The sequence below is a fragment of the Macaca mulatta genome, chromosome 5, assembly GCF_049350105.2.
Source record: "Macaca mulatta isolate MMU2019108-1 chromosome 5, T2T-MMU8v2.0, whole genome shotgun sequence".
Lineage (NCBI taxonomy): Eukaryota > Metazoa > Chordata > Mammalia > Primates > Cercopithecidae > Macaca > Macaca mulatta.
In genome coordinates, this window is record NC_133410.1 from 150,071,859 (window position 1) to 150,099,556 (window position 27,698).

At 36.9% G+C, this 27,698-nt stretch overlaps 1 protein-coding gene across 3 annotated transcripts; it reads left to right on the forward strand.

The window, feature by feature from the left end:
* The first annotated feature begins 13,151 nt into the window (after positions 1-13,151).
* ZNF330 (zinc finger protein 330) lies at positions 13,152-26,926 on the forward strand. 3 transcript variants are annotated; one of them, XM_015139224.3, is made up of 10 exons: positions 13,152-13,341; positions 15,084-15,209; positions 17,128-17,147; positions 17,248-17,318; positions 19,402-19,481; positions 21,979-22,105; positions 22,578-22,682; positions 23,852-23,898; positions 24,944-25,061; positions 26,145-26,926. In XM_015139224.3, the coding sequence occupies exons 2-10, from the start codon at positions 15,090-15,092 to the stop codon at positions 26,417-26,419; spliced, it is 963 nt and encodes a 320-aa protein (XP_014994710.1). In that variant the 5' UTR covers positions 13,152-13,341; positions 15,084-15,089; the 3' UTR covers positions 26,420-26,926. The 3 variants fall into 3 exon arrangements, with proteins under 3 accessions (XP_014994710.1, XP_014994709.1, NP_001253639.1); XM_015139223.3 differs by having other exon boundaries at positions 13,167-13,388; NM_001266710.1 differs by lacking the exon at positions 13,152-13,341 and adding an exon at positions 13,730-13,838 and having other exon boundaries at positions 26,145-26,728.
* Positions 26,927-27,698: the final 772 nt, after the last annotated feature.

Here is a 27,698-nt window from a genome sequence, read left to right on the forward strand (position 1 = left end):
TTGCCATAGTCAAGGACAGGTCATAAAGGTTTCAAATGAAGATGTCAGATGAAGAAAATGTAACAAATAAATTAGATACAAGTGGATTCAAAATTTTATAGATAAGAGGTAGTCAGAATGCCCCCCCGAGTTGTGTGATTGCCCTAATCCTGGAAACCTGTGACTGTGTTATATGATCTGGCAAAGGGACTTTGAAGGTTATATTAGTTAGGGTTCTCTAGAGGGGTAGAACCAATAGGATATATGTGTATACGAAAGTGAGTTTATTTGGGAGAAATGGCTCACATGATTACAAGGCAAAGTCTCCTAATAGACTGTCTGTAAGTGGGGAAAAGAGAAGCCAGTAAGTGGTTCAGTTGGAGGCCGAAAGCCTCAAAACCAGGGAAGCCAGTAGTGCAGCTTTAGTCTGTGATTGAAGGGCTGAGAACCCCCGAGAAGCTGCTGGTGCAAGTTCCAAAGGCAGAAGAACCTGCAGTCTGATGTCCAAGGGCAGGAGGAGTGGAAGCAACTGTCCAGCATGGTAAGAAGAAGGCAGCCAGCCAGTCTCACTTTCTTCTCTCTGCTTTGTTCTAGCCATGCTGGCATCCTGTTGGATGGTGCTCACCCACAAGGAGGGTGGGTCTTCCTCTCCCCGTCTGTGACTCAAATGTCCTTCTCCTCTGGCAACACCCTCACAGACACACCCGGAAACAATACTTTACCAGTTATCCAGGCATCCTTCAATCCAGTCAAGTTGACACCTAATATTAACCATCATACAGATTAATTAGAGATAAATTAAAATAGAAAGGTTATCCTAAATTATTTATGTGGGCCCAATCTAATTGCATGAGCCCTTAAAAGCAGAGTACTCTCTCTGGCTGGAATTAGAGAGAAGCAGCAGAAGGAAAAAAATCAGAGGGATGAAAAATGTGGGAGACACTTGACCCCATCAGTCTGTTGCTGGAGGGGGTCAAATGGAAAGTAGGAGAAGAAATGTGGGCAGCCTCTGAGAGCAAAGATCAGCCCCTGGATGACGGTCAGCACAGAAACAGGAGCCTCAGCGCTCAACCACAAGGTAGTGAATTGAACAATCCACCTAAATGAACTTTGGAGAGGATTCTTCTCCACAGCATCCAATCAGGAACACAGCCCTCCTGACATCTTAATTTGGGTTTTGTGGAATCCAAAGAAGAGAAAGCCTACCCAGACGTCCAACCTACAGAAGCTGTGAGATAAAAAATTGGGGGTTGTTTTAAGCCATTAAATTTGTGGTAATTTGTTTTGGCAGCATAGAAAAGTAACATATAGAGATATGGATTCTAATCAGCTAGTTTTAACACTAAAGGTTAAAACCTACTTAGGATGGCCTTTTCTCAACTTTTACTTTCTTTTTATCAGGAGGGTTTAGTCAAGACAAAAGAAACCATTGCAGGTATTTCAAGCAGGAAGGATTTAACACAACATACTAGGCACTTTATAAACAGAAAACAAACACAAGGGTTGAGGAAACAGTCAGGAAAACTGCCTCACAAAATATGGAAGTTGAAAGACTCACAGGGAATCACTATGGATGATCTTAGTTATCTGTGGCATCACAATGAGTGATCATCAGGAGAATGTCTGGAAGCCACTGGTAAAATTTCGTTTCTGTGGTATTCCTGCCTTGCCCTGCAGGAAGAATAATAACTTCTTCCTCTGTTCTGCTTTCTAAATCTCATGTGACTGCCTCTCACTGGTGGAAGCTAACTCAGATCCCAGCCTTCCAGCCCCTGTACTACAGAGAAGAGCACAGAAGGAGAAATATGGCCCCGAGTGGCTAGCATATTCCTCTATCTCATTGTTTCCATTGCATCGATACCCATAGGCAGAAAATTAAGTAAGGGAAAAAAAAAGGCAAGAAAAGAAAAGGAACACCAGCCACCAAAGCACTTAGCAGTTTCAGATTCAGACATTTACAAAGTGAAATTGCAAAAGAGTTTCAATTCTTCTTTGCAAGCTCTGTTCTACCTGGATGAGTGCCATTACTCTAGGTGTCAGGATATTTGTTCTGTGTTTATACAGAATCATGGAATGCTAGCAGCTATACCTTAATTCTTTCCTTTTCAATTTTGTTCTTTTTACAAAGGAATGGAAAGTCTGTTGAGATTACTGAATACTTCAAGTCAAGATAGCTAGTTAGTAACTAAACAGGGTTAAGGTCTTTTGAAGTCTTTCTCATTTCCCAACTTAGTGTCAAGTTTTACAAAGAGTCTGATACTACTTGCAGACTAACAAGTCAGCCTGCTACTGTTTTGTGGATACTGGCAGAAGACACAAGACTCTTGGGTCAGAGACAAAGGACTTCAGTACTCATGGGACAACAGTGGCCAGAGCAGATACTATACACACTGTAGATTTGCATCACAGTCAAGGAACAGTAAGTTTGAATAATTAACTGTTTTTTCAGCAAGTGGAAGCAAGCTTGCTCTTTGTCTGGTGAGACACCTTACGTCAATCCTCAAAGTTGCTCACTGCAAATATAAATCTCAGCAATGGCCCAGCTAAAGGGCCTTGCATTCTTGGCATATCAGCAAGAATATGCAGCTGAAGGACAAAGGCAAACTGCGTCTCCCGACACCCACCAAGAAAGGGAAGACTAGAGGATATGCAGGAATTCACAGTTATAACTAAAAGTATTTCATATTTACTACAGGCAAAATAGTATATTTAATATATATGTACATGCTATTCTATTTCTGAAATTTGTCTACAAGTCTGCATGTTGTTATAGTTCACTTTTCACTACCATATAGCATTGCATTAGGTGAATATGTAACAATTTATTAATCCATTCTTATGCTGAACAGTTGAGCTGATTTGCAGTCTTTTTCCATTATGCTACTATAAATATTTTTGCATATATTTCCTGCTACCTATGTTTAGAAGTTTCCCTAGAGTATTTGATTAGGTGTGAAATTACTTGATTATCGAGGCTAAAAATAACTATGTATTTATTCACAATTTGTGTTTTCTTGCCTGTGAATTCCCCATTCATATCCTTTGCCCATTTTTTGATTGGGTTGCTTGTCTTTTTAAATGTATTAAGAGTTCATAATTTCATCATGGATTCGTAGTTAAAACCAAATCTCTTAGTAATAGAAAGTAACATTTTTAATTCCCCATCTGCCCAAATTGTGGGGGATATCTATAAAAAGACTCTAATTTCTTGAGGCCAGGAGTTTGAAGCCAGCCTGGGCAATATAGCAAGAATCCATCCCCAAAAGACAAAAAAGAATCCTATAATTTCTAATATTATTTTAACGGCAATATAATAAAATCATTTTCTTTAAAGGGACCAAACAAGGATGCTCTCTGTATCATGGTTTCTATTAACTATTGTATTGGAAGTCTTACCCATATCAATAAGGCAAAAAATTGAAATAAGATATAAGGAGATAGAAAGTAGAAAGAAAATGGTCATTAGTCACAGATGATATAATTCCTAATTATAAAAGCCAAAATTATTTGTGGAAAAATTATTAGAAATGGAAAGATGAATCACATTTGTAGTTTTTTTATTTGTTTTGTTTTTCTATGAGGCCACTTCTGTGTGTATTTGATGATCTTTTATTGTGATCTCTCATGGTTGGCTGGTTTTAATCTGTGGACAATCTGGAGGCCTAAGTTGACAATTCTTTCCTCCAGTGAGTATTTATATTTGCTTCTCACTGCAGTCAGGGACCACCACAGATCCGGGACCACTTTAGTTACCTTCAGGATTTCAGGTTAGAACCTGAATCACTGATTAAGCTCCTTGAAGTGGTTGCTGGCAGGAGGCTTAATTTTCTTTTTGCAATGCTGACGTTGATTTTGCCTTCAGACAACACATTCCTTACACGTCAGCTTACATTTAACGTGCTGGTTGCAGTTGCAGCTTTTTTTTTTTTTTTTTTTTCCAGGGAGAAGGTAGTGGTGATAAGAGATTTTTCTTACTTCCTATTAGCTCAGCAACATGTTAAAAATTATGTTTTATACAGAATCTAATTGCTTTGTATTGGAAGGGATTTTTAAAAAACATTGTTTTTCATTTGGCCCCATTGTTTTTTTTAAAAGTCACCCTTACAGTTTGAAATTTCTTGTTTTGCGGAGTATCAAAAATCAAGGTGTGGCCAGCACTCTGGTTTCCTCCTGTATGTCCATTTTTCCATTTCTTCCTAATAACAGAACCCCAATTTTATTCTGGGTTGCAGTGTCCAGCTAAAATAAATCTCCATTTGCCAGTCTTTCTGGCAGCTAGGCATGCTCACGTAACTCAATTCTGGTCAATTATCTGAGGCCAGAGTCATTTGGTTGAAGATTGGGGAAAACTTCTTGGCAGAGGTTGACTTTGTTTTTGTGTGTCCTTTTGTCCTTTCTTCCCTTCCTCAATTTTCTTACTTAAAAGGTTAGTCAGGCCGGGCGCGGTGGCTCAAGCCTGTAATCCCAGCACTTTGGGAGGCCGAGACAGGCGGATCATGAGGTCAGGAGATCGAGACCATCCTGGCTAACACAGTGAAACCCTGTCTCTACTAAAAATACAAAAAATTAGCCAGGCGAGGTGGCGGGTGCCTGTAATCCCAGCTACTCGGCAACCTGAGGCAGGAGAATGGCATGAACCCGGGAGGCGGAGCTTGCAGTGAGCTGAGATCTGGCCACTGCACTCCAGCCCAGGCGACAGAGCGAGACTCCGTCTCAAAAAAAACAAACAACAACAACAACAAAAAAAAGGTTAGTTAACTGTGATTATGATTGAGAGCATGGTAAAAGAATCCCAAAGACTTCAGTAGTAAAGTTCTTGCCTCACTATCCTTGTCTTGGACTTCTTGTACATGAAAGAAAAACCACCTTGTTGAATCCATCATTAATTAAGTTTTCAGTTACATATAGTTGGATGCATTTTCTGCCTATTTGGTATCTGATTTTGATGTAATGTTTAATCAGTGTCTAAATATCTTTAAGTAGGTTTTAGGAAAAAACCACAGTAGCAAATCACATTTATTTTTTATGTTTGGTAATTTAAACATATAACCACATAGCCACTTTATTGTGGCTAATTACAGAAGCAGATGGTATTAGATGCACCTATGCTTGCTATTTCAAGAAAACTTTATTGAAGCTATAATTTGATCTCATTCCAAGAGAAATGAAAATATAATTTAAGTCAATAATTATCTGATAGTATTTTTCATGATGAACACATCTTACACTCCCAGTTAGAAAATGATCTGATTCAATTTATAATAATGCCCTATTATTTATTCCAAGTACAACCATTAGTTTACTTTAATTCATATCATATTGAGTCTGTTTGAAAAGCACTAAGGGTTATGTATACATTGTTTTTCCACTTGTTGCTAAGAAGGAAAGTAATAGAATTGACTATCCCTTAACTATTTCATTTATTTTAACTTACTTTGATTTTTTTTGGAGGTCTGGTAACTATTGTCATCCAGATGGCCATACTGGATAAAACTTACTTTCTATATTCAAAATTAACAGTAAATGACTTTTCAGGTTTGGAAGATAGGGCTGTTTGACTTTGCTGTATAATCTTTACTGTCAATATTTTAATCAACTGGAAAAACCTCATTCCATCTCAAGTTCTATCCTCAGGCAGAGTTGTAATAATCATTCCTAAAGTGAAAGAAAGAATTTAATAGAAGAATAGAATTTACTTAAAAGAAATAAATAGAACAGGAAACTAGAAAAAAGTGGATGCTTTCTCCACTTTGAGTTGAGGCTTCACAGGATAACCTTGAACTACTCAATCTGATTTAAATGTCTCACTTAAGTGCTTCCAGAGTTCCAGGTGCTACCGAGACAATATCTCACTGAATAATCTGGAGGACCCACTGGAGACCACTGGATGACTATAGGCTCAAGGAGCAGGCAGGCAGGACTAAAAGGTAAATAGGAGGCTAAACCATGAGCAGGGGGCTATGGATCTCCAAGAGCCAGGTAGCAACAAAAGGAACTTAGCACTTAATGTTTCTCATGTGCCAGGCACTGTGCTGAGTGTTTTATATGTATTTTCATACTTAATCCTCTCAGTAAACCTAGGAAGAAGGGACTTAGTAACTGCAGACCGAAGACATCAAACTTTATGGATACTCTTGAGCCTCTTCAGCTTCCTCTTATCTGTTCTTATTCTACTGCAGAATACAGCAGTGAAGACCTTCAAATCAAACTAAACACATGCTTGAAGGTGGGCTCGTGGGTAGGAATTTTCTTGTGGTGTTTTTTAATCTTTGCTTTTTCCCACCCTACTTAGATACAAAGGCAACACAGAAAACTATTCCTACCAGCTTCTTCTGTGTGGCAACATTTTTTTCTAACCTTGTTTCTGCACCGAAGCTATTGTCCACTGTTCGTCCCAGCTTTATGCAAGAGTCTCCAACCCAGCTTCCTACTCTTCTTGGCCACAGGACCTGTGTCTCCAGCTGTACTGGTCCATTCTAACACTGCTATAAAGAACTACTTGAAACTAGGTAATTTATAAAGAAAAGAGGTTTAATTGTCTCACAGTTCCACAGGCTGTACAGGAGGTCTCAGGAAACACATAATCATGGCGGAGGGATGAAAGGGAAGCAGGCACAATCTTCACATGGCGGAGTGGGAGAGAGAGAGAGTGAAGGGGGGAAGTGCTACACACTTTTTTTTTCCTTTTTTTTTTTGAGATGGAGTCTCACTCTGTCGCCCAGGTTGGAGGGTTGTGGGATGATCTCGGCTCATTGCAACCTCCACCTCCTGGGTTCAAGCGATTCTCCTGCGTCAGCCTCCCAAGTAGCTGGGATTACAGGCTTGCACCACCTTGCCCAGTTAATTTTTTGTATTTTTAGTAGAGATGGGGTTTCATCATGATGGCCAAGCTGGTCTTGAGCTCCTGACCTCAAGTGATCCGCCCACCTCGGCCTCCCAAAGTGCTAGGATTACAGGCGTGAGCCACCACGCCCAGCCAGCTACACACTTTTAAACAATCAGATCTCATGAGAACTCACTCACTATCATGAGAAGAGCAAGGGGGAAATCCGCCCCCATGATCCAATCACCTCTCTCCTCCAACATTGGGAATTACAATTCAACATGAGATTTGGGTGAGAACACAGAGCCAAGCCATATTACCAGTGTACAAATTTCTCAGTAGAATCCAAGTTCTAGTTCACTGGGGAGTTTCAGATGGTACCAGCCAAATGCCAGCTCCAGAGCTTGCTTACTGTGTGGATTCCTACTTTCTCAGTCTTTCTGGTCTCCTTGAACTTTTATCACTTTCCTGCCAGTTTAGTCATGCACTCGAAAATGTCTTTGATCTGTTTGCTTTTGTTTTGTTTTATGCAGTGTTATGTGTGCTCTATTGTTACAGAATTTCTCCAGATATCTTACCAGAAATAGAGAGCTGGACTTTACTGAGGAAAAGTACTTGACAGATAATTCGGAGGTCATATTACAAAGGTTTAGTGATTAGATTGATAGGTTAGAGAGATGAAAGTGTCTGGATTGACTCCCAGATTTCTGGCTTCAGCAGATGAATTAGTGCCGTTTGTTCATTGAGCTAAGACACCAAGAAAGAGGCATCAGTTTTGGGGGAATGATGGTGAATTCAGTTTTGAAAACCCAGTTTGATAACAGATAAAACTAATTTTCAGCTTTCTATTTGTAAAGTGAAGAAATATGTACTTTACAATAGAGTTTTTATTGATATTAAATGTAATAATGAATGTGAAAACCTTAGTAATATATAAAGGGCTATGCAGGTATTGGACACTTAGAAATCCTTCTCCTTCCCTCAAAGCTAATTGGTAAAAAGAGGTACTCAGAGTCTTCCTTATGACACATAGGTCCAGTGGATAATAGGGTGTGAGAACTAGGATAAAAAGGAAAACTAAGTTGCTAGACAGTTATGAGCAATATAAAGTTTTCCCAAAATATACAAACCATTTGTTAAAAGATCATTTATCTGTCTAAACATGTGATGCTTTAAAAGTACTGAGGTGAAATCTATTATGCAGTTATTTTATGAGCCACAATTATTATTTGTGGAATGCTCAAAAGATGGACAACATAGGTGTCTGGATTTAGGAAGTACTTTTATGAGCTAGAAGTTTTTTTTTTTTTTTTTTTTTTTTTTTGAGACGGAGTCTCGCCCAGGCTGGAGTGCAGTGGCCGGATCTCAGCTCACTGCAAGCTCTGCCTCCCAAGTTTACGCCATTTTCCTGCCTCAGCCTCCCTAGTAGCTGGGACTACAGGCGACCGCCACCTCGCCCGGCTAGTTTTTTGTGTGTGTGTGTTTTTTTTTTTTTTTTTTAGTAGAGATGGGGATTCACCGCCTTAGTCAGGATGGTCTCGATCTCCTGACCTCATGATCCGCCCGTCTCGGCCTCCCAAAGTGCTGGGATTACAGGCTTGAGCCACCGCGCCCGGCCGAGCTAGAAGTTTTTTAAAAATTTTATTGTGGCAAGAATGCTTAACAGAAGGGCTACCCTCTAAACAGATTTTTAAGTGCACAGCACAGTATTGTTATCTCTAGGCACAATGCTGTAGGTCTCTAGAACTTATTTATCTTGTGTAACTGAATTTTTTTTGCCGATTAGCACCTCTCCATTTCCCCCCTACTGCCGGACCCTGGCAACCACCATTCCACTCTCTGCTCCTGTGAATTTGACTATTTTAGATACTCACATATGAGTGGAATCTTGTAGTATTTGTCCTGTGTCTGGCTTATTTCCCTTAGCATAATGTTCTTAAGTGTTCTTCAGGTTGTTGTGTATGACAGGAATTCTTTATTTGATTTAATAAAAGGAAGAAATTCCTCCTTTTTAGAGGCTGATAAATATTGCATTATAAGTGTATACACACACACACACACACACACAGAGCAGATAACATTAGAAAAGGAATTTTTATTTGCAGAAATAAACAAACTTTAATTCCTGAAAGAAAGCCAAACTGAGATACATGTAAATGGGCAAGTGAAAGAGCCCTGCATTCCGGAGCTCTCCAAAATGTCCCGGAACATTTATGTGCTGCCAATAGGTCACAAGTGTGGCTGGACCTGAGTCAGGACCCAGAAATGAAAAAAATCCTCTTGCTTCTAAAAATAATATGTGAGAAGTGCCGGTTAAGTAAAGAATACTTTTCCAAAAGATAAATGAATAAAGATTTTACCTTTCCACAAAAAGAAAAAAATGAAAAGGGGAAGAAAATTACAGAGTCACCTTCGGTAATAAACAGACCGGTCCTGTTTTTCCCTGTGTGACCTGTAAGTATTATTTTCTACTTATGTCACAGCAAGTAAGTGTTTCAGAAGAACTGCTATAGATGGCTTATTTTAAGGCTTTCATCCATACTTTCCTGCCTCTATTTTAATATTTCTCTTAAAACCTTGTAGCAAAATGCAATATGCATAAATTACATAAATTATAATACAGATTGATGAAGGGTCACAGATTGAACACAGTCATCATAAGTAGGATATTTTCATTACCTTGTACTCTAGAAACCCTGCTTGTGAACCTTTGAAGTCACTACCTTCACCCAAAGGTAACCTCCATGCTAACTTCTAATCTGATTAATTTTGACTACATTTAAACTTTATTTAATTAAATCATGGTGTTCTTTTTTTCTTTGTGAGATTTGCTTGCTTAACATTATTTTAGTGACATTCATCCATAGTTACGTGAGATTGTAGTTTGTACATTCTTGTTACTGTATAATATTAATATTTTATTATATGAATATGTCACCATTCATTCATTCTCCTGTTAAGGGATAATTGGGTTGTTTATAGTTTTGGAGATGTTGCAAATAATGCTACCATAAACACTATTTTACATATATTTTATTTTATTTTATTTCATTTCATTTGAGATGGAGTTTTGCTCTTGTTGCCCAGGCTGGAGTGCAATGGCAGGATCTCGGCTCACTGCAAACTCAGCCTCCCTGGTGGTTCAAGCAATTCTCCTTCCTCAGTCTTTCAAGTAGCTGGGATTGCAGGCACCTGCCACCACACCCAGCTAATTTTTGTATTTTCAGTAGAGATGGGTTTCACCATGTTGGGCAGGCTAGTCTTGAACTCCTGACCTCAGGTGATCTGCCTGCCTCGACCTCCCAAAGTGCTGGGATTACAGGCGTGAGCCACCATGCCTGGCCTATTTTACATATATTGTAGTAAATACAGGTATGCATTTTGGATATATATCCTTTAACACATGTGGCTAAATAATTTTCAAAGTGGTAGTCCATTTACATCCCCCAAAACTGGATGAGAGTTCCAGTTACTCCACATCTTTACCAATAAACACTTGGTCACTGGTATTGCCAGTCTTTTAATCTTAGTCATTCTGGTGGCTGTTGAGGATTATTTATATATATGTTTTAAAATTAGTATTGTTCTGAAAACTAAAAGTATGGCTAACACTCCACATCATCAATCTTTTCTTCCCTCTCCAGAGGTAACCATAATCTGAAGTTAGTAACATTTCCAGCATTTTTGGTGTATATATATATCCATAAATAATGTATACAACTGATTTTTGCTTTACAATTTTACATATGTGGCATTCCAATTTGATTTTTCACCAAATATCTCCCCCAAATTTAGAAATTAGTCCATATTGATACTTATAAAGTCTACGAATTCAGTACTTAATTCAGTACTGGGCCTATTCATCTGCTTCTTCTGAAAAGTATTCAGAATAGTATTGTTCTGGAAACTAAAAGTATGGCTAACACTCCACATCATCAATCTTTTCTTCCCTCTCCAGAGGTAACCGTAATCTGAAGTTAGTAACATTTCCGGGCATCTTTTGGTACTTTTACAAGGTGTGTATATGTATATAGCCATAAATAATGTATACAACTGATTTTTGCTTTACAATTTTACATATGTAGCATTCCAATTTGATTTTTCACCAAATATCTCCTCCAAATTTAGGAATTAGTCCATATTGATACTTATAAAGTCTATGAATTTTAATTGCTATTAAATAGATAGCATGCAATTTGTCCCTTTTCCTAATAAAAGGTTGCTTAAAAAATTGTGCTATGGTATCATTGTATATTTGTATGCAAATTTCTTATGGTAGAGACCCAGAAGGATGATGGTTGAATCTTTAATTTTGCACATATTTACGTTTACTTAACATTGCCATGTGCTTCTCCTAAACAGGTTTAACATTTATACTCCCAGTAGAATTGCTTAAAATTTGTTTCTCCACCTTTCACCAATACTTTGATCTGCCAGGCTTTTACATTTTGGACAGTCTTTTGGGTGTCATTTATTCTGTATATAACTCTTTTGTCAGTTACATGGGTGTCAAAATTCATTCCTCTCATTTTCATTTACCTTTTTACTTTATAATGTCTTTAGTCATCCTGAAGTTTTTAAATTTTATTAAATTCATTGTTCATTAAATTTTTTGGGGTTTTTTTGTGTCTTAAGAAATCATTCTACTTTAATATAATAAAGGCATTCTCCCATGTTTTCTTATAATAGTTTTATTTTTGCTTTGTATATTTAGGTCTTTCCACCTGGAACTTATTAAATATGTGCTGTTAATAGGGATCTAATTTTATCTTCCTCCATATGGATCGCCAATAGTTTTTGCCTCATTTATTGAATAATACCCGTCTTCTTACTGATGCTAATGCAACCCGTACCATTTGCCAAATATCCAAATGTATGTGAGTCTGTATCTAGGCTTTCTATTCAGTTACATTTGTCTATTTGCTGACACCTGAAACTATGCAATATTGTTTTAATTACTAGAGCTTTATAATAAATAAAAGTATCCTTCTGCTTGTATAACTAAAATGGTCTGGGCTTTTCAATTCTTTAATTATTCTTATGAATTTTAGAGAGCAATTAACCAAATTCCATTAAAAAATCTGTATGAGGATTTGATTTGAATTGCCTTGCATTTATAGAATATTTCAGTTCCTTATAATTTTCATACCCCAAATTGCTTATTATAATTTTGTTGTTTTATATAGACAATGTTTTAGATTGACCCTATATATTAAATAAATTGATTATTATTACTTTTTGTATCCCCTCCTGCCTTTTAAATTCCATTTTCATCTTGTGAAGACCGTCCTTTGAAATTCTTTCACTGAGTATCTGTGAATAGTAAAGGTTCTCTGTCTTTGTCAGAATAGTTATTTTGCCTTCACTCTTGGTAGTGAATACTGGCAGGCACTACCCGGATCCATCTTCCTCAATGAAAGACTTATTTCCTGAGCTGCTGAGAGTACAGCAAGCCAACACAATCCAACTCTTGGCCCTCTTCAGGAGTCCTTTAACCCAAGGTCGCACTCTTCTCCTTTGGCAGCGCTCATCCAATGACTAAATGTCATAGGTGTATAAAGGCCCAGCCCATTTCCCCTAACTCAAGACAACTCTGAAGGGATATCCCAGATTCAAAGATGAGGCCTTTACTGAGACTTCACTGCAGGTCAGCTCTTCCCTCTGCTCAATCCTGCTTCCGTTTCTTCTGCAGATGTTGTTCCCCAAAGCATTCCCTAACATACTCATTACACTCTTCTCTGACTCAGAGTATGCTTCCTGGGGAAGCCAACCTAAAACAGTTGGTGTCAGGAGTGGTCCAAGATAGTAAGCTAAGATGGGATTTATGATTTGAATCACAGGCCATGTGACTATCAGTGAGGACCCCCTCGGGGTAGGTGTAGGACAGACAGACCTTGGCACAAGGTAACAGTGCAGTAGTTAAAACTTTCATCAGTAATGAACTGGGGTGGTATTCTAATGTAAGGTTATATAAGAGTGGGTAAAATGTATCAGGCAGTTGAGAACTATGAGGGAAATAGTAATCTTAATGACAGTGGCATTGACTGTTATTGCTAAGTAAAATTGATTCTTTGAAAATAGCAAAAAGCTGGGAGTGGTTAGTTGGCTATCAAAATCTAAGAGTAAATTCCAGAAGGCCTTTTTGGTAGCAAATAAAGGGGCTTTTATCTCCTCCAGTGGGAGGGCAGAAAAAGCAGAGGAATAGGCCCAGTACTAAATCCTAAGTGCGGCAGAGCTCTAAAAGAGATTATGAAACCCAGCTTGGTCGGCTATGCAAAGGTCAAGGTGCTTGATCAGAAGGAGATTCTGATGCAGGGGGAGGATCATCAGGTTTCAGTTAAAAGCGGGCAGAGCACACATTAGAGGCAGAGAATGTGGGATGATTTGTCCACAAAGGAATGGAATCCAGAGGGCAAAACAGAAATAAGAGACGGGGAGGCTAGTACTGAAGTTCATCAGGCAACTGAAGGCACAGCTTAGCGCAGCAACCAAGAAAAGGTGGGATGTGACGCACGGCAGATAAAAGGTTTCCAACAGAAGTAAGCATGAATTTGCTGTTTGAGTCAATTGATCCAGTCCCAAATCTGTGAGTTCATTTTCCTCTTCCTTTTAGATTCCTCCTTTTTCTAAAAAAGTAAAACCAAGGGGGCCTTCCCCCGCTTTCCCTCCGTCTGCTTCCCTATTTTCCCTCGCATTTCCTGTCTTTTCTTAAGATCCTCTGCTTAGGAATGGGGCATTGGCCCCCGCAGGTGTGGGCGGGGAAGGGGCGGAGCGAACAGAAGTGGGCGGGCCCCTTCCTGTGACGTCGGCCGTAAGGGCGCTGCTGTCGTAAAAGGACGTCCGGTCCGTCTCCTAGTGTCCGGAACCGGCTGTCAGCCTCCCTGGCTCTTAGTACCTTCTTTCCCGGAGTCCTGGTCCACGAGTTGGATTTACTGCTGTCGCGGGCGGGCCTCACGCCATTCCCTGCCCTTCGGCCCCCTGACTGTGTCCGGCCTCCCGGTGACAGTGAGCTAGGTTTGCCCGGAGCGCGCACGAGGTAGGGTGTCCCTCGGGCGGGTGACAGTTGCGGGTCCCCAAGCCGCCTGGCGCCTCTGCCGCTTCTCCCCTGGATGCCCCTCCGCCCCACTGGGTTCTCCAGCTCCAGGCTGGACTCCTAAAGCCGCAGTGCCACGTGCGTATTTCCTCACTTGGTGACACGCGCAGTGCCCGCAAGAAGTTGGAGTGTTACCGGAAAAGGGCTTGAACCCATATAAGTCTGAGAAGAAGATTCACTCTTTTGAGCGTGCAGAACAAACTGGAGGGAAAAAAAATGAGATTTAACTTTATCAGAGGATTCAAAGGATATCTCTGAGGACGCAGAAAGTTCATCCGCATGATCACCTCGTGATTATTTTCTGAGGTTCTTTGGCCAGGGCAGCGCGCCCTCTAGATTTTGTCATTTTACATACTGGAATGGTGACTTAGTGGTCTGGGCGTTACGTTACCGAAGTAACCACCTATTAAATGTGGCTATTTTTCAGTTGCTACCGTGCTGCTTACCACCGGTTTTTTGTTTTTTTTTTTTAATTGAGCATTCAGTTCAGAAAACTTCAGTTTAGAAGAATCTTGTATTTCAACTAAATAATGAAAATTAAACATACTCTTAAACATAAATTTGAACCCCGTTAAAATTACATGCTCAGTGCGTGTAGAGGGAGAAGCATTTGCTAAAGATGCAAAGCAACTAATACCTTAAATGTCTTCGGAATGTTTTGACTTTGTAGTTAATAGTGTTTTTTGTTGACAGATGTTTTGTTTACATATTACATAGGAAAAACTAGACTTGTTTTACTTAAGGTGTTGGCAGCGTCAGGTCATCTGAATATATAGCTCAAAAAGGTGATATAAACTGGGTAAATAATGCTCTTTTTAATTTTTTTTTTTTTTTTTGGTAATGAGATACATGATTCATTTGTTTTAATGAGGTGTAGAATACTTTATCATTGGAGAAACTTTTTTCTTAGTGGGAAAAGAAAACCAGTTTGTCTTTTAGGGTAAATTTTTTTGACGTTTACATTTTTAGAATCGTAAGTGCCAATAAATGCCTTGTTTTAAGGGTCACCCGCTTCATTTGGAATAATACGTGCTTAACGTTTCGTAAGGCTTAGAATGTGCTTAGTTATCAAAAGGATAGAGTTTAACATTTAACAAGAATAAGAATACTTTGTTATACTATTTCTTAGTTTATTAAAATAGTAAATGCAGTCAATTATATCTTTTCTGTTCTCTTGTGTCAAAATAGGGGAAAATGCCTAAAAAAAAGACTGGTGCGAGGAAGAAGGCTGAGAACCGCCGAGAACGTGAAAAACAACTAAGAGCATCAAGAAGCACTATAGATTTGGCCAAACATCCATGTAATGCTTCAATGGTATCAGCTTTTTTTGATATCAGTTGATAGTTGAAAAAACCATATACTATTTTATCTGAAGTACACCTGAATAAAATTTTAGTGAAGACAGTGTTTTTGCATATATTTTGTTACTGAATTTAGTATCTCTGGCTCGTCCGTTGATTTCACTGAGTAGCAGTGATTCTTGTTGGATTTTATATTATTTATAAAACCTAGCGTATTACTTCACATACTGTTGGTGATAAAGGTAGATATTGGACAAGAATAGATAATAGAAACTTTCATTTTCCAGTTTCTTTAATGCCTTAATTTGTCTTATTAGTTGGGTTTTCATCATATTTTCTTAGCTATTCTTTCCTTTCTCTTTTCTGAACTTCCTACTTAACATCTGTTGGCTTCCTGTTCTATTACCTTATCTGCATGTGCTAAGTGGGTTAGCCCTGATAATTTCTGGGCTGCTTTGAATGGTTGCTGCTTTTGAAATATGCTTTTTGAAATACGTGAAAAAACAATTATGTCATCATTTCCTCTTTGCTTTCACTGACTGTAGAGTTATTCCAGTTCTCCCTATTTCTACTCCTTTCTTTGTTTTTCTTTTCCCACTGTTTCTTTTTTTTCCCTCTTCCTTTTGTTTTGTCAAACATATATGAATTGTTTAATGTAGCTTAATTTAGCAAACGTTTATTGTGCATCTACTCTGTGCCAGGTGTTATTTCAGACACTGTGGATGGTGATACATAGATGAATTACATGGGCCCTATTTCCAGAAGTTCATAGCTCAGTTATCTTGTATATTAGGATTTGTTTGTTTATAAATGACAGAAATCTAACTTAAATTAACCTTAGGGAAAAATAGTTTATTGAATGGATAATGGAATAACTCATATTGCTGGGAAGGGGAAGGATATACCTGGGACTCAGGGACAATCGGAACGTGGAACAACTTGTAGTTCTATCTTTTGCTTTTGTTTCTTCTTCCTTATTAGTTCCATTTTTTCATGTTGTTTTACTCCATTTGTTTGGTTTCATAGTTGCAGGTAGCTTGCATGTCTCACATCACATATTGTTCCTCAGAGAAGGAAAGAACTCTGAAAGGCTGGACTTGACCCAGTGCCTGTCCCAGGACTAACATTTATTGGGGTTGGTTGGGAGAGGCCAGATTACATAGCACAAATGTGACAGTGAGGCTCTCTTCTGTATGTAAGAGTCCTTTCCAGAGAAGAGAGGTGTTAGGCAGAGAAAACAATAAATGACTGGCATGCCTAAATATATATAATGACAGCTAGATTTTAGAAGTGCTTCAATAAAGGTACAATGTACTTATTAGGACTAAGAGGTGATAAAGTTGACTGTGTGTGGAAGGGGTACAGTTCACAGAGGAGGTGGGATTTTCACCAGAACTTTCAACAGGTAGTAGGCGCTTTTCAGGGAAAAGTATTAGAATAAGTAAAGACATGGAGAAGAGAGAATGTAAGACATATTTGGGGAATGGCTGACCATTAGTGACTTGAGTCTAAAAAGAGTAGGCCAACAAGGTTTGGAAAGTGGTTAAGGGCCAGATTGTGGAGAGTTTTTAAAACCATGTTTAGGACTCTGGATTTTCTGTGAACTTTATTATTTTGTATTCTCTCCTGTTTCTTATGTTTATTCTGTGATATTTTATTCCTTACAAACAACTGAAAAATAAACTACCAATGTGTTTAGCCTCCTTCGTGATAATGCCACTTCTTCCTCTGGAATCTACCCAGACTCTCTCTCTCCTACATACCTTTGTTATTTAAGCATGGGTAGATGCTTGTATACATGGGTGGAGTTGGAGCTTTAGTGTAGTGTCACTTAAATTTTAACCTGAAAAGCAGGTTATTCTTTGTAATACAAGTAAATTTGCAGTTTTCAGTCTGCAGAAAAATTAATGTGGTATTTTTATATGTTACAGGAATGTGACAAGTGTCAGAGGTAAATTTTATTTCTTTTTCTATCTACCTTTACTAAAATTGTCCCTCTGACCTTTTATTTGACATTGACCATATTTTAAAATTTTATTTTACATGACAAGGCGGCAGAAGAATAGAGCATTTTGCTACTTTTGTAATTCTGTACAGAAGTTACCAATTTGTGCACAGTGTGGTAAGTAAGTAATAACTAAGGACATAAACTTTTTATAAACTGGTAGTTCATCAATTTGAACTTGGGTGGGTTTGTTGCTATTGGTTACAGTGCTTACAATTGGTTATAATGTTATGCTTTACCATTAAAAAAATAACAAAATGTGTTATGTTGCCTACCAAAAAACTATCAAGTCTTGATTTTGTCTCTTTGATGTAATGCTGGAAAATAATTAAGGTACAATTTAAATATAGGTTACCATTAAGTTTTTTTAAACAATAAAGGATCAGATTTTAGACATAACATTTGGGGATCCTGAACTTTTAGTTATACTACCTTAGTCTTGTCAGTATCTATTTGTTTACTTATCTACATTTTGATTCCTGCTGATATTACCTGCAGTGTGTTAGACCATTGGGAATAATTTTATTCCACATTTACCTGGTACTTATTTTGTGATCAGTAGTTTGTGAGTTTGATGCTTACCATGTGATTCATGAGTTTCCTCACATGTATTCTCAAATTATTGAAATCAAGTTCCTAAGTCATGTGCCCAATTCTTAAGTATAGGTGGAGACTTGTACCCTGAAATGATTATTCAAAATAAAACTAAATGTTAGCAAGATGGGTGTTTCCCAAATAGTCTTCCACAGACTACCTGAAATACTAATGGATATTTCTTGAAAAATATATATGGATATACATTTGAGAAATATTGCATGCATCCTCCTCTCATTCTCATCTGGGAGATTTCTATTATATATTTATATGTTAGAAGTTCTGAAGACTTGCAATAAATAAACCGTTAACTTTATTACTCTAGATTTACATCCCTCCCCAACTTTTGATGAACAAGTATCACTTTTATTTATGAGATAATAATTTCAGGTAGAACAATTTGGGGTATGCCTCATTTAAATGTGTTTATATATAATAATATTCCAGAAAGTTAGTAGTGTTTAGGGCTATATCCCTGAATATTTCTAGTGTAGTTCTAGATTTCAAAGAATATATCTTTTCAATTCTACAGTTAATGAAAAAGAGAAAACTGGCCTATATGGAACACTCATGGTAGTTTTTATAGCCTTGTTTCACAAAACGTAATGAATGTAGAGTGAGAAAATAGACTTTGTGGAAGATTAAGAGGTAAGTTCTTGCTGGGACTTACCCATATTTTCAGTGTCTCTGGGCTTAAATTTTGTAGTGCTGTTAGATGGATGCATTTCTCATTTACTGACTCTTAGTGCTGGACATGGAACAGTTGGGTAGCTGCTGCCTCTCATTTCCAGTTCCTCTTCCCATTTCCTATTGTCTAACTTTATTCCTTAGGAAATCAAGATAATGGAAAATGGTTTGTGTTCCATTTTGTGGAGTCTCAGATGGATGATTAATGTCATCATTAATTCTCACATAATATCTGATAAGCAAATTTCCTGATAGTGTTTTGGGTTGGTAATTTAATTTGCTTCTAGATCAGAGGTTTAGTGGTTGTGTGGTGATTTGTAGCTGTATCACCGTATCGTTTATTATGCTTATTTGGGCACCATTTCAAAATTTTGCTGGGAAAATGTTTAACTGGGGGCTTTCTTGTAAATTTTTATGTTTGGATAAAATTACATTAACTTGATAAGTTACATAATCATTTGGTTTGTTTGAGGTATTCTGTGGAAAGAAATGATAACTTCAAACCACAATTTGTATTGTGAATTATAAAATGTAAAATTTATTATAAAAAAGCATTCCTTTAAAAATATTTTGAATAATCTGAAGATTCATACGTTTTTAAACTGTTAAAATGATCATTAGATTACAAAGCATAACCTGTGATTTCTGATTTAGTACAAACAAATTAGCATATATGTTGTTGTTTAGTTCATTTTACAGATTTCTTAGTAAATTTGAAATCTGAAAAGTCTGATTCGAGTAATGAAGTCTCAGTTACATCTATTTTCTCTTTTTAGTTATGTAAGCAGTAAATACTGATTCAATTTCATTAGTTTTTAAATTATTTCCTCAGGAACTTGGGCTGGATAAAAGAGGAATTCGTGAGTACTGGTATGTATTCCTTTGCAAGACTAACAGTGCAAATGTTTCTCTTCATTAGGGAAAACAAAGTGCATGATGAAGTCTTCAGACTGTGTCATAAAGCATGCTGGTGTATACAGTACTGGCCTTGCAATGGTGGTAAGCTTCTTCTTATCTCTTAGACTAGTACGTTTTCAAGGATAAGAAAAAGACATTCTGATCAATGGTTATTTTTTTCTAAATATCACTGCTTTATCCCTTGTTACAATCAATCTGTAGTTATCTGGATTATCAGTGGCATGCTTTTTGTATGATTTTCCCTTAGTACCCACTTGTTTCTAGCTGCTTCTTTCTTTCTTATTAGGAAATATACAAGGCATGGAAACTTTTCATGCTGATCTAAACAGAATTTCATTTATCAGTGGTACCTTTCTAATATCTCTTAACCAGGCTTCACAAAACAGTATTTAGTGTACTGAAAGCCCTGCTTAACCAATGTTTAAGCCTTTGCTTAAATAAGCAACCTAGTTCCAACGGAACCTAGGATAATAGTGTTCTTTAAAACTTTACATTTCAGAAAAGTGTATATATTTAACATACCTCTTCATTACATACAGGATTTTTTTTTAAGTAAATTCAGCTTTTTGAATAATAAAAACAATTGGATTATGTGATGTATTTTGCTCTTTTTACTAAAACATGTTTTCCTTTTAAATATGAGGTAACCAGTTTTACTGTATTGTTGTATGATTTTATGTTCAAATAAAGTTTTGTTCAAATTGTAGTCCATGAGGAAAATGATACTATATTTATGTCAAATGGAATATTTTATTTATGGTAAATTTCCAAGAACATGTAAACTTCTATTATGAGGGAGACCTATATTTCATATGTGCATATATTATAGAAGCAAGGAGCGAGAATTATCTTGTGAATTGCTATTTATTTTAAATATAGGATTGTCAATGTTATCTTTATTCAGAAACCCTTTCAGTCTTCCTTGGTAGCTTAAGTTCAGTCAAATTTATTTTTTAAAATCACCGTGTGTTTTGAATGTGAATAATTTCTTCTTAAAACATTTAAGTAGAGTCATATATCATTAGTTATAAATTCTAGAAAAGTGATTTTCTGGATATTTTATATTTGCCTCCTCAGATTCCCCCTGAGAATAGCAGGAGAATAAGATCTGGTGTTCATTCTTTCATCTCACTCCCTACCAGGTTATCCTGGTTTGGTTTTGTCTTTTCTCTAAGGACCACAGTTCCTCTCTGTATGGTCAGGTAGTCCTCTCCTGTTTGTCCTAAGTCCTTCCCTGTCCTCTGTAAATTATCTCTATTAAAACTCTTCTGGATTACCTAGTTTGAGTGTACCATCTCTTTTTTGCAAGAACTCTGGCTGATCCAAGAGAGATAGTTGATGATTTGCTAGCTATACTGATAACCCATTTTTGCAAGTCAAAAAACATTCTTCCTATTTGTTGTTCGCTACATTTGTTTCAGAGTCTTGAATAATAGAATACTGAATTGAGATTCTGAAATCCTGGCTTTAAATCTCACCTCACCTGTAATCCAACTCTGGGACTTGGATTTAGTCTTGGGCCCCATGCTTTTCCTTTATAAAGGAAAGATTGTCTGATCCTACTCTTTTTTTTTTTTTTTTTTTTTGAGACGGAGTCTCGCTCTGTCTCCCAGGCTGGAGTGCAGTGGCTGGATCTCAGCTCACTGCAAGCTCCGCCTCCCAGGTTTATGCCATTCTCCTGCCTCAGCCTCCCGAGTAGCTGGGACTACAGGCGCCCGCCACCTCGCCCGGCTAGTTTTTTTGTATTTTTTAGTAGAGATGGGGTTTCACCGTGCTAGCCAGGATGGTCTCGATCTCCTGACCTCGTGATCCACCCGTCTCGGCCTCCCAAAGTGCTGGGATTACAGGCGTGAGCCACCGCGCCCGGCCTGTCTGATCCTACTCTCTTAAGATTCTTTCTAGCTTTTAATATTCAATAGGTGTCAATGTTTTATTGAAAGACGTATTGTTATTGTCTTTTCTTGATATAGAATTGGAGAATCTTACCCTGTATTTTAGTTCCATATATTTTACTTAAAAAATTTTCCACAAAGAAGTGTAATTATTATTAAAATATAAGTTTCCATAAGAGAAAAAAAGCTGGCAAAAGTTTCATATTTCTCAGTAATTCTAGAAAAGCTATGCAATTATTTTATAAATTATATAGATAAGAAGGTGTTTTAAAAATCAGAAATGGTAGTATTTAAAAATTCAATTTAGTTACAGGAATTATTATAGACAAGAAAGCTTAAACTGTTGTCTCCTCCAAAGTCCATTTGAATTAAATTCATTTTGAGGAAAACACTTCCAACTCTGACTTAATTAAATAATATTAGGGTAAGTGTGCAGTTTACCTTTTCTTCTTTTGATACGTAACTTTTGAGTTTTGTATATTGTGGGTAGCTGTTAAGTTGTTTTTCAGAGAACCCTTTTTAATTTTGGCTTAGAGTGAGTAGTACAATTTTTTAATGAAGCTACCTGCTATCATTGAGGGTTGATAAATTGCTAAATGTATACAGTTTTTATGGTTGTCATGGTTAAGCAATGGTTGCAGGTGATCAGGTGATAATGATTATCTATTCTTGTTCCTTGGTTACAGGGTGCAATATGTGACTTCTGTGAAGCTTGGGTTTGCCATGGTAGGAAATGTCTCAGTACACATGCCTGTGCCTGCCCTCTTACCGATGCTGAGTGTGTTGAATGTGAACGAGGCGTGTGGGACCATGGTGAGTCATTGGACACAAGCAGTGAGCTTCGTTATAGGTGAAGGTTGACTTGGAAACATTTTGCATGCTATTTTTGAGATTTTTTTTCAGGATACTGTCAATCCTAACTATCGGTACTATTTAGATTATCAGCGTAGTTAGAGAAGGGATCTATACTATCAGTTATTGTCAATGCTAGTATTGTTTACTCAAACGTGGAGGGAGTTGGGGTGGAGCAGGTAGTCTTTTTGAGCATTGTGAGTGTTATATGAGTAGCTAGTGGATAGTAAGAGCCCCCTTTTTTCAGTTTCAGTTTAGTTTCAAGGACTTCCAACAGTTTTCATTTTAGCTTTTATCAGAAAAAAAATGGCTGAACAATTTTGGTGTACCTCCAAAGTAACTTGCCATCTCTTCTAAGCAGTTTTATAGATAGGAGTTTTTCTTAATTAAAGTTTATCTTATTTACATTTGTATTTTTTTTTTAATCCAATAGGAGGCAGAATATTCAGTTGTTCTTTTTGCCATAACTTTCTCTGTGAAGATGATCAATTTGAGCATCAAGCCAGCTGCCAGGTTTTAGAGGCAGAAACATTTAAATGTAAGTTTTTAAATATTAGATGTTCTTTATACCCAAGATTCTGAATAGTGTATTAATCTTAATGAAAAAGGAATCAGGTTTTTTTATACTGCTTCTCATGAACTGTAATTTAACTCAATCTGTATTTTCTGTTTCTAGAAAACACTCAGAACAGTCAGAATATAGTTGTAAATTTTTCAGCAGGGATGCCACTGGCATATTGGTTGGGCCAGTTCTTCATTTTGTAGGCTTGATTTGATTAGGTGTTGCAGGACTTACACCTTTCCTGGTTCAGACTACCACATGTCATTTTTACCTTCAAATTATTGTAAAAACCAAACCCTCACTCTTCTTCCTTCCCATTTCCAAATGCCCTCCAGTAAGAGATACCACCCTGTTTGTTTCTGCTAGTTGGTTCCAGTGATTCTTAGACAGGACTGTATATCAAAAATACCTGTGGAGGTTTTAAAACTAATGTGGATGCCCAGGTCTCATCCCTGGAGATTCTATCTTTTAAGTCTGTGGTGGGTGCCAGGCACCTGTATTTAACCTACACACAAAATTCTCATGTATTTTCCAGTTGAGAACCAGCATTACTGACTGGGATAATAGTATCAACTTTACAGATGTTTCTTTTTTGGAAGGTTCATTGAAATGAGACTCCATATAAAACAATAGTATGTAGTACTTGGCATTTAAAAAGCCCTTTTTAAATAGTAGTTACTATTATAGGAAAAAGACTGAAATTCCCCAGGTATTCTCTTCCTTTAATTTGGTTCTTGTTCTGTTATGAAATCCTAATTCTTACACTTACTTATAAATTTAAAGTAGATAAGTCATCTCTGTAATATACATACAACATACATACTACACACACACAATATGTGTGTATGCATGTGTATATAATTCTTACAATATTTATATATAAAATTCTCAAAGATTAAAAGAGCATCTTGAAGTATATATCATTTTTGAGCCTTTCTTAGCCTTTTGCAGAATGTATAATAATAAATTTAATTATTTTATTTGCAGCATGGGAGCTTTGTGTGTTTTATAACATTTGAACCCAAAAGACAGGCAGCTGTCTATAAGGCTGTATTTCCATTGCAAGCTTTTAGTGATTTGATAAAAGACAAAGGAAAATTCTAAGAATGTAATAATGGGATTTAAGATTAATCTCTTTCCCACAGGTGTTTCGTGCAATCGGCTTGGTCAGCACTCGTGTCTCCGTTGTAAGGTATACCTATGCATTTTTTCTTTTTAGATTTCGTTTTTAATCTTTATACCCCTCCACCAGTCCTTGGATTATATGTAGCTGTAATTAATGTATAAGATACCTTAAAATTATATAGTTTAATTCTTTTATTTTTGAGATTATGGAATTGAAGTTGAGAAGGCTTACATGACTTTCCAGTGGTCATCTAGTCACCTTGTAGTAGAGTTGTGACTAGTGCACATTTCTCTGGAATCCTGGCTCTGTGTTTTTAATGGAGAACATTCTGACCAAGGTGATGAGAGTCTATTTTAATTAATGTCAAAATGTACCTGCCTAGAAGAGTTTGGGTAAAGATTTCCAAATTTTTCTGTGTCCTTAGGCCTATTCTCTAGCATTTGTTCATCAAAGATTACTAAACAGATGTAGCCAATGCCCTTCCTCTCAGAAGCATTTCTCTAGTTCTTATATTCCTAACCCTATGTCTTATTTATCTTCCAGTTCTGTTCTAGTTTTACCAAATGGCGTTCAGGCGTTGTCTGTGTTGTTTTCTTTGTCTGGAGTACTTTTCCATCTTTGCTTACCCTATTGCCCTTCCATTCTTCATGTCGCGATTAAGACTTTGTGTCTCTAAGATGCCTTTCCCAAACCCCATGTCTGCTTTAGTGCTCTTCCCTCTGCACTTCCCCTTCAGTGCTTAGTGTCTTGTAATTGCCCTTTCACTGTCTCCATCCCCAGTTAGACTATACACTGTGTGAGAGTAAATAGGCTGTTCACCATTATTTCATTTCGTCAGGGGCCTTATGAATACTGAAATATTTTTGAACGGCTAAATGTATTTACATGTCATACTCAATATAGTTAGTCTGCCTTTTGTTAGATCATTGTTCAGAAGAGTCCTGACAAAAATCATTTCTGTTAAAAAAATGAAATGAAAAGTGTGACTGGTCCCAACAAAATTCTTAATCTTACTGCCTTAACAAAGCTATATCTTTAAAGCAATGAATACTGTCTTTTTTGTATATTTTTATATTTTTATTTATTTACTTATTTTGCTTCTCCTATGTAGGCTTGTTTCTGTGATGATCATACAAGGAGCAAAGTGTTTAAGCAAGAAAAAGGAAAACAGCCTCCTTGTCCTAAGTGTGGGCATGAAACGCAGGAGACTAAGGACCTTAGCATGTCAAGTAAGGCCCTTAAGATACTAAGGAATTGATTTTTGCTTTCATACTTAGACAAAGTTTATCTTTTTTTTTTTTTTTTTTTTGGTCTATTTTTCTTACTGCCTCTTATTTGAAAAGATGAATGTGTTCTTTTAAGCAAGTGGAATTTTACAGCTTGGGAAAATATGTCGGTAAAGTTTTTCAGTTTTACTTAAATATACCAATATTCATTTTGATATTTGGTATTTGCCTTAGTTAATGACAGCAAATACTGAAATTTAAGATAAAGAGTGATTTTTAAATTTTTGTTGAAGCTTCCTTGTTAAATAGTTGAGTAGCTATAATTCCTTCATATTAAAGTGGTGGTAATCTTAAGTACTTAGAAGTCAAATTTACTCTGAAGCTATCTTAGGCGTGTGGTATTTGAGCACCTATGTTTTTTTATGTAATAGCACTACTATAGGAAATTATTTTATGGTTTTTATGTAACTTTTTTTGTGAAGTAATAACACTACTATAAGCATGCTTATAGTAATGCAGCTCCCAATTTTGTTAAAGAGAAATTTGACTCTTAACCAGACATATCAGAATGGAAGCATAATTCTAAGTGACTGACTGCCTTGTTTAATCATAGATGTAGCTGCACAGTGAGGTGAGACTGATGATTTTGCTGATCTTCCGCACTAAACTTTGTGTCACTACTAAGGCAGAAGAAATGACAGGCTTTGTTTTTCAGGGCATCTACACTGTAAAATAGCTGTCTTAAGAAAAATGTACTGATAAGAAATCAACTGTATTCTGTGATTTATGTGATTTGAAAATAAACTGTCAGTGACCAAACAGAAGGTATTTTAGTTTTAAACATGCCTCATTACCTTTGGAGTGGTCTGTTGGTCTAATTTGTTTTCTAGATTTAATAAAATGACACTGTAGTTTTTATCTTTTATGGTGTGTATATAGACTCAGGTGAAAAAATTAGGAAAATATGACCTATTTTTTCATTTGGGATTAAAGCAGCCAATGAAATTCATGAAATGTTATAGAGGAAGATGAGAATGTAGAGGACTGGAACTAACCAAATGCCTTTTACATGTCTGTCTTCTATAGCACGCTCCCTGAAATTTGGCAGGCAGACCGGAGCTGAAGAGGGAGATGGAGCTTCTGGGTATGATGCCTACTGGAAGAACCTTTCATCTGATAAGTATGGTGATACCAACTACCACGATGAGGAGGAGGATGAGTATGAAGCAGAGGATGATGAAGAGGAAGAAGAAGAAGGCAGAAAGGATTCAGACACTGAGTCATCAGATTTGTTTACTAATTTGAATTTAGGAAGGACCTATGCTAGTGGCTATGCTCACTATGAGGAACAAGAGAACTAGGGGAGCTGCTTGTCCTCTAGTGGCCGTGTGTGAGAGGAGCAGGAGTGGGTGTGTGCGCTTGATGAATTGTGGGTGGATGTTCAAAAGTACCTTAGCCACTTAGCCTTGTGCAGAAGGCTAGTTACACTTAATGGGCCAAGCGATAGGATGTAGCGTTTTTATAGAACTGATAATCAAGCTTACGGCATAAGAAAAATGAATTTCAAATGTAAGATGTTTATTGATCGAACCAATTGAAGTATCATGGATTGGATTGTTACTGATTTCAGTAAAGTAGTATGTTTTGCCAATTAGATACATATATACAGGATAAAGGAATAGGATGGTAATATATTTGTTTGAAATTAAATTACTGCTTTTATTAAAAAATACTGCTTCATTCATTTGTCTGATTTTGTAAAATGTAATGAGTAAAATGAATTACTGTATTTTTCCTTTTATGTCCACAGAATGAAAGTCATATGTTGTTATATTCTAAATTTTCATTAAATATTCATGTCACCTTGAGTTGTCATGATATGTGTGTTTTAGTATTTGACCTATTCTCTTTCTTCACAATGTATATCCTCAGTGGTACCTATTATTAATGCCTTAAATGTAGTGATAAGGTGACTAGTTAGCCATTTTTCAGAGATACAGTATCAGAAATAGTATTATTACAGAAGCTTTACCCAAGACATTTTATTTCTCTTTGAATAAACCTATTATTTCACTTAAGTACTTTTGATATTATATTTAATTTTTTGTTCTGTATTTTCAGTTTGTTTTGGAAAGCATTCCAATTTTTTTACAAATTGCTTCAGTTTTTGCACATACGGAAATAGGTAGTAGAGACTGTGTGGTATACACTTAAAGATAAGCAGCCCAAACCCCATCACTGATGATAGGTGGAGGACAGTCATGTCACAAGTCCCAGTTGTTACAACTTACACTGGCAGTTAATAGGGATTGGGTAGTTGTAGAAGGAAAGACAATATCTGATTGCCTGACATTTTAGATGTATGGAGAAAATGTAGCTATGAGGATAACAGGGTTGGATGGCCATTGTCAGGCCATTTTTGTTCTATAGAGGCATACTTAACAGCCAAGGACAATAACAGGCAATGGAAAGCCAGAAGTCAAAGTTAGAGGGCCTCTGGTGGCATATGAAAAAGGGTTTCGTCTTTTGCAGTAGGACAGCTTGAAAAAACCGAGGACCAAGCCCAAGACTTAATAGTTTCAAAGGATAAACTTCAAAGACAGTTGCCAGCCAAGGTAAGTCTATTATGCCAACATTGGC